General features: G+C 38.9%; 1 protein-coding gene and 1 long non-coding RNA gene across 2 annotated transcripts in view; one reads left to right on the top strand and one right to left on the bottom strand.

Moving 5' to 3' along the window:
* Positions 1-12,060, top strand: part of CADM2 (cell adhesion molecule 2) — a 382,977-nt gene extending 370,917 nt beyond the window's left edge. Inside the window, 3 exon segments of the mRNA XM_033146823.1 lie at positions 6,765-6,894; positions 9,899-9,927; positions 9,930-12,060. Coding sequence (XP_033002714.1) covers positions 6,765-6,894; positions 9,899-9,927; positions 9,930-10,015 — 245 coding nt within the window. The 3' untranslated portion in view covers positions 10,016-12,060.
* LOC117045608 overlaps positions 10,991-13,752 on the bottom strand; it is a 37,008-nt gene continuing 34,246 nt past the window's right edge. Inside the window, exon 3 of the long non-coding RNA XR_004426442.1 lies at positions 10,991-11,657. This is a non-coding gene — a long non-coding RNA (uncharacterized LOC117045608). The remainder of the gene's footprint in view (positions 11,658-13,752) is intronic.

Here is a 13,752-nt window from a genome sequence, read left to right as displayed (position 1 = left end):
TCAGCTTTAGGTCTGATTATGAACAGAACTGAAGCTTGCATAACTCTCCCCTTAAGGTGACAGAAACCCTATACTGTATTTGCTAAATAATTCAACGATACAGTGAGATAATTCTTATATAAAGCAATTATAACAAAATGAAGTTAGAAGAGTTTGGATTTGATATCCCGCTTTTCACTACCCGAAGGAGTCTCAAAGCGGCTAACATTCTCCTTTCCCTTCCTCCCCCACAACAAACACTCTGTGAGGTGAGTGGGGCTGAGAGACTTCAAAGAAGTGTGACTAGCCCAAGGTCACCCAGCAGCTGCATGTGGAGGAGCGAACCCGGTTCCCCAGATTACGAGTCTACCACTCTTAACCACTACACCACACTGGCTCTCTAGTTTATTAAGTTACTATACATACAAACGCCATTGTCTGATTATATTAGTAACTATTTTAAATAAATTATGATTGACTCTTATTTTTTACTTTTACCTTTCTCCGTATCAATGGCTCGTAGCTCTACCACAATGGCAGCAATGCTTCTGAATGCCAGTTCCTGGAGACCACAGGAGGAGAGAGGGCTCTTGCACTTGCGCCTGCTTACGGGCTTCCCATAGACAACTGGTTCGCCACTGTGAAAACAGGATGCTGAACTAAATGGGCCATTATTACTTTAATATTTTAGTCTCCATGCTTTTTTTGTCCTGTGCTTATCCAGAGCTTCTGGTGGATAAACTGAGGTAGAATACAAATTGTACTGAGACATGTGGTGGTCTCAATAATAAAAGGTTAGGAAAAATAAACAATAAGTAATAGCTGGGTGGGGGGTAGGGGGAACCTAATGTGTGAGATATCCATCCATTACCAATAAATAAGCAGTAGGGGGATTCTTTTTCATAAGAACATGACGTTGTCCAAACAGAATTTACTGGCCTGACAGCACTAAAGATAAGTGAAGGCCTCCTGTTGCTCTCACTTTGAATGGGAATGGGAGAAAAGAGGGAACATATTCCTGTTGCCAAGGCAATGAAGACACTGCCATTTCAACCCCACAATTTAGTGCAAAAGAAATGAATGCTGCATTAGAAAGGACATTATTTTAAAAAACGATTTGCTGTTGTGCATATGCACATGAATGCACAGAACAAACAGTTCGAAATGGGAGTCCCTTGCAATGCAATGCTGATTGTGACCAGTCTGAGGTGGAGTGGGATCATGTCGTCAGTGCCTTGGCAATGGGGGGTGCAGTCTTTTTTCTGTCCATGCCTCCTTTAAGTGGGCAAACATTTCTACGCTCTTTTGAGTTCTCCCCAAATGCTAGTCTTTATTTTTGTTTTTAGCTCAATATACCTTCTTTCTTGCTATGTGCACCCATTTTTCCCCACCAGGTAGTAATCTAGTTTTGAGAGGAGAAACTCTTCATTTTTAGCAACTTAAAGCATTTAGCCAGAAATGGTAATTATGTAAGATAATAGAGGAAGTAAATTCAGCACTGTAGTTCACTCAAGGGATTATGTGTGTTGGTAAGTGCTGCAAGATAGTGCATATCTCTACATATATATGTCTTTCTATTCTGTTAATATTTTCACATTAGGGATAGCTTCCCGTTTTGTCATATTTTATGTAAATATGGTTTTTCACCTTGAGATGATGAAGCCTTAATAAATCCAAACACTGGTGCACATTTCTGATAGGTTATTTGTCTTAATGAAAACGTCCTAAATAGCTGTACAGTTGGAATCTCGAATTTTTAAAACTCTGCATTTTGTTTTATCATGTATCCAAAATAGAAGCGTGTACTTGTGTATTTTTGGTCATGTTGAATTTCTGGTATCCCTACCCTTGAACATCTAATGTTTGTCAGGGGTGAAGAGAACAAATTGCCTAAGGGGCAGGTTTGTGTCTGGAGAGATACAGGTGGGTATCTGAAGAAGTGTGCATGCACACGAAAGCTCATACCAAGAACTAACTCAGTTGGTCTCTAAGGTGCTACTGGAAAGAATTTTCTATTTTGTCTGGAGAGATAGACAGTGAGAGAGAGAGAGCTTTGCTTGGTTACTTTTCAGCAGGAAAGCCTATCTGCTGATTCTTTCCCATGTGTGCAAGGAGAAGCAGGAACCATGCTGCTTCTGAGAAGTAAACAGGAAATTACTCTCCATTGCCTGCTCCCTATTAGCCGGGATGGACAGGGGAGCAGTTGGTAGCACTTGCAATCCTTTCCTGGAGCTCTGTGCTTCGTTGTCAGGCACATGGTTCAGATACGGTGATATCTCACTTAGGAATCTTTGTGTGGGAAAACAGAATCTCACTTCTGCTACTCTTGCTGATGGGAATGCCTAAGACCTGTTGATGTGGATTGGGGACTGGGTAAAGGAGAACAGAAGAGTAAGAGAGGCACCAGTCAAGCCAAAACAAACAAATGGAGACTCTTAAGAGTGTGTGAAAGTCAGTGCTATCTATCTCCCTCTTTTCCTTTACTGTGGCTTAAGCCTCAGCTAATAGGTACTGTATTTTGAAGGGAATAAAGATACCGTATTTTTCCATGTATAAGACTAAGTTTTCCCCCTAAAAAATAACGTCCAAAATTTGGGGGCGTCTTATACACAGATAGATCTTCTTCCCCCCCCCCCCATTTTCTTAAATCGGAGGTCCCCCCAAATTGGGGGCGTCTTATACATGGGGGCGTCTTATAGACAGAAAATGCGGCAATTGCTTTTAACACCTGGAATTCTAAGCAACATGGAAATGAGGGAATTGGGACTGTGTGCTATAGAGAAGGCTCCTTCCACTCCCTCAATACCCCAGTGTGAGATCTGACAGAAAGTTGTGAAAGATCTGTTGTTGAAAGAAAAACTGCAAAGCTCAGGTGTCCACTTCTTCCTTCCCTTCTTTACATATCTATGGTCATCTTTTGAGCAGTACTGTGTTAACTTTTTAACTAAAATTCAAAGTGATTGCATGTAATTTTCTACCTATAACTCAAGTGGATTAGGGGGGCTGAATTTGATACATTTGTTTCTCTGATTCAGATTTTAAAAATGGTCCGATAAACAAGACTGTGAACAAGCTGGGTGGCCACATTCCCTTTTTTCCTTTCCTTTGCCTCCTTTCCTCATGGAACTGACTTCAGTAAGACTTTCAACAAAGTCCCCCAAGATTTTCTTGTAGAGGAGCTGGTAAAACGTGGGCAAGATGATGTTACTGTTAGGTAGATCTGATTGACTGACCAAACCCATAGAGTGCTTACCAATGGTTCCTTGTTATCCTAGAAAGAAGCAACAAGTGGGATGTTGTAGGATTCTGGCCTGGTGTTGGCTATCATATTTATAAATGACTTAGATGAAGAAATTGAGGGGATGCTCATCAAAGTTTCAGATGATACCATCTGGGAGGAGTAGGTAATACCTCAGAAGATGGAATAAGGGGATTCAATATGATTTTAATAGGTGGGAGAACTTGACTGAAACTAACCAAAAGAATTTCAATAGGGACAAATGAAAGGTATTACAGGAATAAACGGATGCACAAATATGATGTTGAATGGGGGACACCTGGCCTGACTGCAGTACGTGTGAAAAGGATCTAGGGGTCTTGGTGGACCACAAGCTTATCATGAGTCAACAGTGTGCTGCTGGTGCTGCAGGAAAAAAAAAGCAGTAGAGTGTCTCAGTCAAAGGCAGTAATAGTACCACTCTATTCTGCCTTAGTCAGACCACATCTGCAACATTGTGTCCAGTCCTGGGCAACACAATTTAAGAAGGATGTCGACAAGCTGGAAAGTGTGCAGAGGAGGATGACAAAGATGATCAAGGATCTGGCAACCATTTATTATAAGGAATGGTGGAAGGAGTTTTGTAGATTCAGCCTGGAGAAGATGTTCTGATGTTCTGAGATGTTATGATAGGCATCTAAAATATTGTTACATGGGAGATGGAGCAAGCTTGTTTTCTGCTGTTCTAGAGGGTAGGACCTGATCCAATGGATTCAAGTTACAAGAAAGGAGATTGCTGCTAAACACTAGGAAGAACTTTCTGATGGTAAAAGCTGTTTGACTGTGGAACAGATTTCCTCGGAAGGTGTTGGACTTTCCTCCATTGGAGGTTTTTAAACAGAGCTTGGATAGCCATCTGTCAGGGATTCTTTAGCCGTGGTTCCTGTATAGCAGGGGGTTATGCTAGAGGACCCTTGGAGTCCCTTCCACCTCTACAGTTTTGTGTTTCTGTGCTTTTAAGCTGTTAACCTCCTGTTTCTCATGGTACCCAAATCAGGAAACTGGCATAATTGCTTCTGAAGGCAGCCCTGTTTAGGGAAGTTTTTCATGTTTTATGATGTTTTTAATATTCTGCTGGGCGCCGCCCAGAGTGGCTGGGGAGGCCCGGCCAGATGGGTGAGGGATAAGTAATAAATAATAATAATAATAATAATAATAATAATAATAATAATAATACAATTTAATATTATATCTAACTTCTTATAAGGATCTGATATAAATTGTACAAGTCTCTTTAAAACTAACAGTAAAAACAATCCTTTATAGAACAATCCTAAGAGAGCTGGGGAGAAAGACCCTTATTCATCTTTTACCGTGTTTTCCCGAAAATAAGCCATACTCCGAAAATAAGACATAGTGATGTGGTGCCTCCCTTAAGATGGCCTGGATAGGCGTGGCTATGCAGCGTACCGACGTGGAGCCTTTAAAATAAGACATCCCCCCAAAATATGCCATAGTGTGTTTTCTTGAGGGAAAAAAATATAAGACAGTGTCTTATTTTCGGGAAAACACAGTAAAAACATTTATTATTCCCATTGCTTCTCAGTTCCAGCAATATGGGAGGCTTTTGGTTCCAATGCCTTTCCTGATCTACCATGGAATCTTTTTGGCCCTGTCTGACATTAGCTACCATGAGGCTACAACAGTTGTTGTGTGGACCGACTTCCTTCTCAGGCCTTGGGCCTCCCTCTCTGCCTGCAAAATCCCATGGCCCCTGAGAAATCCTCCCAAAGACTTTAATACTGTGCCCTAGATTTTCAAAGAAAGCAAAGTTCAAAAGATTTAATTTATTAAGGCTGTGATTATAAGTGTGCCTGCTCACAAGCTCAAATCAATTCATGGGATACTTAACAATTAAATATGTTTCACAGCCTTGTCGTATAAAGCATTTCAGTGTTCATTTGCAGTGTGTGTGTGTGTGTGTGTGTGTGTGTGTGTGTGTATGTATCTGCAGCTGTACTCTCATTACAAATCTATGCATACTTTACATGGGAGCGTATCCCACTGAACACAGTGGGCCCTTTTTGAAGCATGCTTGGGATTGCAGTTAAATGGGTCAATATATCATAGATCCTTTGTGTAAAACGGATAGTTCTAGATAGTTTGAAGGCATGGTAGCAATGTGATGCAAGTGGAAAGATAAAATAAGGAAGATAAATGTATGCATTACAGAGATTGCCAAATTATTACTTGATAAATTTCTTACTTGGTAAGCAGCTGTGCAACTACTTCTATTAGGATTGAAGATCATTTTCTGACACCTTATCTGCTATGGACATGCCTGTTTGTGATGCACAACTTTAGGAGAGCACCATTTCAGAGATGGTATTTTCCCCTCCCCTTCTACCCTTCACCCCCACCCCCCACGAAATCACAAGAGTTATTTTTCAAAAGCTGCTCCCTTCCCCTTTTTTCTCACTGTACGTTTTCAAACTAATTGCAAAAGATACCTCCTGAAAGGGAACTGTCCATAAATCATTGCATGTGAACCTGTTAATACATTGTGAGCATACTAATAGTGATGCATTTAATCTTGGGAGAGCTGCTGTTCATTGGTAGTTGAGGCATTCTTAATGTAAAATTAAATTATTCTAGCCTTATCTTTAAGACCAAATCATTTTCTGTATCTCCTTCTTTCACTTACTTTAACCGATACCAGGGAGGTTACCACTTAATTGATCAGAACTTCTGAGGAATTACTCCCCTAGCTGATGCTATTTTTCCTGGCTGCCTTTCTGTGCCCAGGATGAGGCCCCTAAAAATAAATGAGCAGTGTAATAAATGACAACTTTAAATTCTTTGGTGTTCCTAATGTTTGGAACACAGAATATAAAACAAAATTTTGTGTTATATATATATATATATATGATTTGAATTTACTCACTTCAGCATTAATCAGATAGCTGCTTTGAATTCATGAACTAACACTTGAGAATGAACGAAGTTCCTCAAAGATGCATTTACGTTTATCTGACCAAATTCGTGCAGACTCAGCTTCGCCTGCAGAACTTGCTCAGCTACACTTTCTCCCTCCCTCTCTCTTTTTCTACTGCAAAAGGATACGGATGACAAAAAGGAGAATATATAAGGGATTCCCACTGAGATTCAGCTCTATAAATTATGTATTATGCAGACACCATTCTGCTGATTCTATCTGTTCCCCAATTCTTGATTCCTTGTTTTTCCGTCTATAAATAGCTATGGCCAGATTTTCAGTTGAAAAGTGATGAGGACAAAACCAGAAATCTTTCCTATTAGTACTGTCTGCTTAAGATTCCCTCTCCCTTTCATACTGTGACGTCCTCAGGGCTTTAAGTCTCTGGGAATACAAGCAGTGCTGTATCGCTGATAAGCTAGTAGGGAATGGACTGAACTCTTGGTAAATATTTCTAAAATGACTATTTTGTGTGTGGGGGGGGGGAAGAATTGTTTTATACCTTATCATCTGGATATTTTCATTTTTCAGCATATCAGAATAATATGTTATACTGTCATTTTTTTCCCCTAGACCCCAATGCTATGGCTGAAAAGGACGCAACGGACCACGCTGTTATAGGAGGGATAGTTGCTGTAGTTGTTTTTGTCACACTATGTTCTATAATTCTGCTTGGTCGATATCTGGCAAGACATAAAGGTAGGCTAGATTTAATCACAGTGCAGTCACCTTTTGTAGCAATATTTCCTAGTGATTAGTTTTACCCTGCAACACTTTTTTTTAAAGAAACTCTTCTAGACCCCAGGAAAACTCAGTTCTGATGTTACAGCGTCAAGTTGTTGTTTTTTGTTGTTGTTGTTTTTAGCGAGGTCCTGATTTTTACCCAATTTTACAGCTGGATTAACTGTGGCAAAACAACATCTAGCAATCTGCCCAAGGTCACACAGGGTGTCTGTGACTCAGGGAATCAGGCAGTTGGGATTCTGCGTCATGCAATAGACCCCCACCGTCCCTTAATTTAACGAGTTTGTAAGATAAAAATTCTATATAAATAGGCAGACAAACAGATAAGATAGACAGTTGTGAACTGCTGGGTCTCAAAAATGCATTTTTTTTTTCAAACCTCAAGACAGGAAAGATACTGACCATTAAATTCTGACGTCCTAACAAGTCATTTTTAAGCCTTCCGGGGTGGGGGGGGGAGTGTGGTGCAAAATGGGTATGTACATTTTTGGGATTTTTCTCCCCGGATGATTTAGGGAGGAAATGGGTACGATGAGGCAGCCACCATCTATTTATGCATCTAAAGCAGGGCAGGTTGGGCCTACTTATTACATGAAAAGCAAGCTGGTGATTGGAATAAGCCCTCTCCCTTTCCCCATCCTCTCTTTCCTTAATGGAATCTGTTGCTTTTCTTTTCTTCAAAAGTGCTTCAAACAACTGAGCACTGTGTGATATGGCAAGGCAAGGGAGGAAGGAAAAGCGTCTTTCCCCCATGTCCTCCTTTGCCTCATGTCACGCCATTAAGAGAGTTGGGGCATGTTATCATCTGAATCGGGAAAGGCTGTGACTGTTTTGAACCAATGCTTGGATGAGGGCCAACAAACTGAAATTGAATCACAGTAAGACAGAGACTCTATGGGTGAGCAGTTCCCAGGTTCCCACGTACTGCGGACTTTCTCAGTTCTGAAGGGAGTAGCACTCCCTCTGAAGGAGCAGGTATGCCTTTGTGTGAAACAAGCACCAGTTATCAACTTAGGCTGGTATGCCATCTATGTCCTTTTATTGGATAGTCTGACCACCATGATTCATGTGTTGGCCACCTCTTAACTGACTACTGAAATTAGCTTGAAATGGGACTTCCCTTGAGACTGGAATGGAAGCCAAAGTTGGTGTAGAACAATGCATCCAGGTTATTAGTGGAGCCCCTGGGTGAGCAGATATTACACCTGTGCTGAGGGAACTGCCCTGTTTGTTTGTTTGTTTGTTTGTCAGTCACTTACTAGGCCATGTTCAGGGTCTTGTTACTAATATATAAAGCTTTGAACTATGTGGGACCAGGCCATCTTAAAGATCACTTGCCCCTGTATATACCTGCAAAATCCCTTAGATAATCTGGGGACATTCTACTCAAGCTGCCATTGCACCCTACACAGTATCACAGAGTGGAATCATGAAAGGGGGCATTTTCCACCCTTGTCCCTGAATTGTAGAATGTCCTTCCCTCTGCCATATGTGAAGTGTTATGCATCAGCTCCTTCAGACATGCTATAAAGACATACCTTTTGTCTAGGCTTCCCCTAACCCATAAAATGGAACACTGTTATTACTTAATTCCTTCCTTTGTTCTGTTTTTTATAATATAATGCCATTTCACTGTTTGATTTTAAGTTGGGTATTAGGTTTTCTTTATGATACTGCTGTTCGTTTTATATCTATATTTCTTTACTGTTTAGAGATTTTTAAATATTAAATGGTTTAGAAATGCTTTCCAGTAAATAAGTATTTAAATTAACACAGAAATATATGAATGGGCTGGGCATATATACATATGGCTGCCCTATCTTCTCCGCATATATCCAGTCCTAGCATACATTAAGTTTTTTTTGATTATGTGTTTTTTTTAGAAAAAAGTGCAAAAAATATGGTCATAGCTATATTCTCATTTTTCTGCAACATCTTCCCACGTCTTTTAATCATAACCTGCATTATTAGAACTGTTCATGTAATTTGCCATACGCACCTACTGAAGTGTGTTCCCTTGTTCACCTGATAATCAGAATATTGTGTAGATAAAGCTGCTTGCCATCTAGGCCAAGACCATTTCCTTAGCTAATTCATGAAGCTAATCAAGAATGTTTCCTTTTAATTTTTATACATGTTTAAGGTATGTCATTTGATCAGTCTACCAGGAAAACATGACACCTGTGTTCAACTAATACAGGAGGGCCACACACATATCCCAGCTCTGAAATAACCAGGCTTTTCCATTCAGTAAAAATTGGCTTTTTCAGACATCACTGAATATGTTGCTGAACAGATCCAAGATTTGCTGTACTAGGAAATAAATCCTTACAATAGAATACCCTCTATTGTGTCAGTGTTAAAGGAACAAAGCAGGAGGTAGGAGCAGCAATGCAGGCATTTTAAATTGGCACAGAAAATTAGGATTAGTGTCTCAGGTTTACTCTTCCCAATGTAAGTGGGCAATGAAGTAAGTGGGCAAACCTAGCGTAGCTACTGAAGGGCACAGTGCATTTTGTGTTGGTTGTCTTTAAACTTTTTATTTCAATCAAAAAATTATGCACAATTAACACTGTACAACTAAAAGTAATCAGATTTTGATGTGCTAATTTTGAAATCGCAGCATGTACTACTTGGCTGAATTATAACTTCTATATAACAAAGGAGCAAAATAATCATTTTGAGGCATTCCCTCCCCCCCCCTCCAAAGCTTATTGTTAATGTGTCCTTGGACAGATCTTAGTGCAGCATGCTCTTTTTACTGTTTGTGCATACTTATCATCATAGAAAGGCCATGGGTCACAATTGCTTCTTCCCAAAATGGAATATCATGCGTACTGTAAAGTTCACTCTACGGTAGTGCAATGACATACATCCTGAACCTCACCAGGTCCATTAGAGAACCACATTGAAAAGTATCAAAGCCCCTAACATTTTTCTTTTAATCACATTGTTTCCTGCAGGAACATATTAACAAATGAAGCTAAAGGAGCTGAGATGCACCTGATGCGGATACAGCCATTATCAATGCAGAAGGCAGCCAAGTCAATGCAGAAGAGAAGAAGGAATATTTCATATAGATGCAGACTTAGGTTCTCTGAGTATTACTCACCAGGCTGACTGCTGGAGAAAATTGGCTCTCATCTTTCAGAATTAATTTCCCCCATCATATTTTGCTACCTTTATTAATGTCACACAAATGCTTTCAGTAGCCAGTTTATACCAACAATCAGCCATGGACAGCATTTCTTTCCTTTAATTATGGTACCATTCATAATGCAGGACATTTCTTATTGCCTAATCTTCATATCCATTGCTCTCTTAACATACAGTGCTTGAATATACAGCCTTAACAACTTTAATCATCATCTATTCAGTTTTTCTACATTTTTTTAAAAAAACAAAATGTTATATAGCATTTCTTTTTGGTTTTATTTTATCATGGTCCTTACCGGTATTGCACCAGGCCATTTTCATAGCAATTGTTCTGAAGGTGAGGACCTCAATGTACTTACATAAACATTACAAGTAAAATTAGAGGTTTACAAAGAATGTTTTATATATGTCTATAATTCAAAAAGCAGCCTAGTTTTGAAACATTATGCCCTAGGAAACACCAACTGAAAGCATTCTAGTATAATTTCTTGTGTGTTTGCAAATGATAGCAAAGGGGTATGAACAGACCTTTTATTTTAATGGCACATTGGTACTAAAGCAACGTCTGGGTGGTAACCACATCATGCCATTTGTCTATACAGAATCCACAGAGATGGATGATGTACCTCCATTTTGATAATGTTTGTCCCGCTCTTTTACTGCATTTAGGATCATAAAGACTTCCGTTATCTATTTCTGTAACTTCTGGTTTTAATTTAATTTATTTGATTCACGTGGGCTCACCTGCCTTCTCAAATTGGAATGTTCATGGGGCACAATTGCAAGGCATTTTAGTATCTGTATATAGTGCATATAATAAATCCAATTAACACAGTATTTGATACATATTTAACTTTTGGGGCTGTAGGTAAGTCAGTCACAAGTAAGCATTTTTCTAATGTCCATTATATCCCTTTAGATATGACTTAAATAATATTCTGAGTAGATAACATGTATAGTACTTTTGTCTGTATGTCCTAGCACTGTCAGCAGCAAACTTTTCTAGTTCCTGGTTTTTTTTTTTCTTTGTTATACAATGGAAGCACAATGTTATATGAAGGTAGTTTTAAGCTAACAACCAGTGCACAGCCTCAGGTTTTAAATTCCAACCACATTAATGATTAATGATTAAGTTGCTAAAATTTTCAATATATAATTGGCAGTTCCAGAGCTGCTTATCAATGTTGGATTTGCCAAACACAAACAACAAAGTGTTACAACAAAAGCTCTATGTTTTGTGTATACGGTAAATGGACTAATTCTTTATATTAAATTCCTGTCTATGCATTTTGTGAGGTACCAAACTATGTCACGGTGAATGATAGAGAATATCTGCCATGCTTTAGCTCCACAGTAAAGACCTCTTTTTGAGATTGTTCTCAAAATGTGGGGCAAAATGACATATTAAAAGCTTAGTCACAAATTCTAAGTTCTACCATAAAATAAGCTGATTGGCTTGATTCCTCTTCCAGAAAAAAACGTGAAACATCACCAGATGCGCTTACTGGTCCCATGTCAGAAGATTCAAATCAGTAGCGATTGCTGTTCATCTCCTAAATGCTGCACCTTAAAATAAAATAATAAGATTTCTATATGGATGCTATTACTGGTGAAGTCTAAAAGCATAATGGCCTATTGTAAAGGATTATCTCCTGGGATTTATTTTTTGCGTGGGGGGGAGAGGGGAGGAGGGAGGGTTATCATTTTGAATATGACATCATGTGTCACAGTAAATGGAAACAAAGGTGTTGTGTCAGATTATTTATCAGAAGAGTATACACCTTTTAAGGACAATAGTAGTTTTTAAATTGGTTTGTTGGAAAAAGAACATTACCTTGTTAATTTCTATGAGAGAGAAAAAGAGAGACCATCAATCAAGCAGCACTTTTTCAAAGTATACAGAACATAAATAATATGATGTGGTTGAGTGTTAACATAATAAATCATATACAGATGCATTTTAAAGAAATACGTCTGCATTGTGATGTGATTGCAGTGCTTGTTTACCGTTCACTCCAGATCATCTGTGGGGAAAAAATGCAATAATATGCTAATCTAGTATGGTAGAATTGAGAGAATCAGGTAGGAGCTACTAGACACATTGATACTAGTATAGTTTACAACATAGTCAAGTTGTTCAAAGAGTACATTTTTTAAAACAAAACTGGCAAAAGGAATTAAGCTTGCTACTACTGTAAGAAAAGGTGTTTGTCACAGCAGTTAGCTGTAACTTCAGAAACTGATTTTATGGAACTAATGTCAAGGCCAGCAAAGAACTTAACTCTGTGCTTAAATGCCTTGCTACATTAGGATTATGTTTACTAAAGTCCATGTCAATTAGTGCTGTATTTGCCAATTTATACGTTCTTTATAAATTCATTTTGCTTAATGATATAGAAATGCTGCTTACATGACCCACCTCTCCATCACTGTGAAGTGAATTTTTTCAAGCATGGGGCATCTTAAATGTAACCATCCCAAAGTGTTCTGTCAGTGTAGCAAAAGGAAAGCAGTGGAACTTTTGCAATAGTAGATAGGAATTGGACTGTTAACTTTTTCTTGTGCACTCCGTTGCAGTCAATTTTTAGAATATATATTCTACCTTGCACCTTGAGGATGTATTTTACAACAGGCCAAAAAGGAACACGGAAGTACATCGTGCAGTGTTAAGTACAGTAAGAGGATAATTCGGGCCTGCCATCACTTTCAATCATCTGCATTCATCAGTTAAATCAGAGGTTCTCAAACTTTTTCTTTGAGAGAAAAGGGGGACTTTTGAAACAGAATAGTGACCATCTATCTCTAACAAAATAAACATTCCATAAGCTAAACAGAGTTTTAATATAAAGTCCTAGCCCTGTCTTTGACTTTAGCACAAGTACTAGCAATATTGTACCAGGGTGTACTAATACAGATACCGATACATTTTATTAATATAATTTTATTACACAGTTTTTAACTCAACGGGGTTCAACAATCCAATATAAAATCTCTTATACACTGAGCTATAATTCTGGCAGTGCTGCCACAAAGATTCTTTGCACCAGTATCCATGGATCTGTGTGGATTTTGCACTAGCACCTGAGCAGATCCCAATTAATTCTGCTCCCTATTCAGTGCCTTTTTTACCAATAGAGATTGGAGGAAAGCAAGGAGAAGCCAACCAGAGCAAAAAGCTGGGAGGAGGATCGCATCATTGCTCTCAAGATGGTCTTAGTTTGGTATAAAAGGCTGGGAGGTGACTGGTTTCATGGTATCATTTTTTCTTCTTGGCTGACCTCCAGCTTGCTATATACCATGAATTGCCAGCTATATAAAGGGGTAGAAGATTACCTTTTCCATAAGTCAGGCATCCAGTATTGGTGAATAAGGCCACAAGAGCAACACACATTCATAGGATTTACAGATATGCCCGATTTCTAATCATATTATCTGATAAGGTCTTACTGTTCGTATACATTTGATCCTAGTTTGAGAACCCCTGGTTTAGATGAATACACTGGGAGCAAGACACCAAAGGTCAATAGAAATGATTGCTTAATTACAGTAATTGACAGGGAATGATGAAAGCCCCATGGGAACAACTAAGGAAAATGTGGAACATGACAGTTCTCATCATCAGTCAAAGGTTTTCAAGTTATTGCCAACTTACTCTTCAATA

Source organism: Lacerta agilis, chromosome 4 (assembly GCF_009819535.1).
Source record: "Lacerta agilis isolate rLacAgi1 chromosome 4, rLacAgi1.pri, whole genome shotgun sequence".
NCBI lineage: Eukaryota > Metazoa > Chordata > Lepidosauria > Squamata > Lacertidae > Lacerta > Lacerta agilis.
Note: the sequence above shows the minus strand (reverse complement) of the source record. Positions and strands in the feature narration are given on the sequence as shown.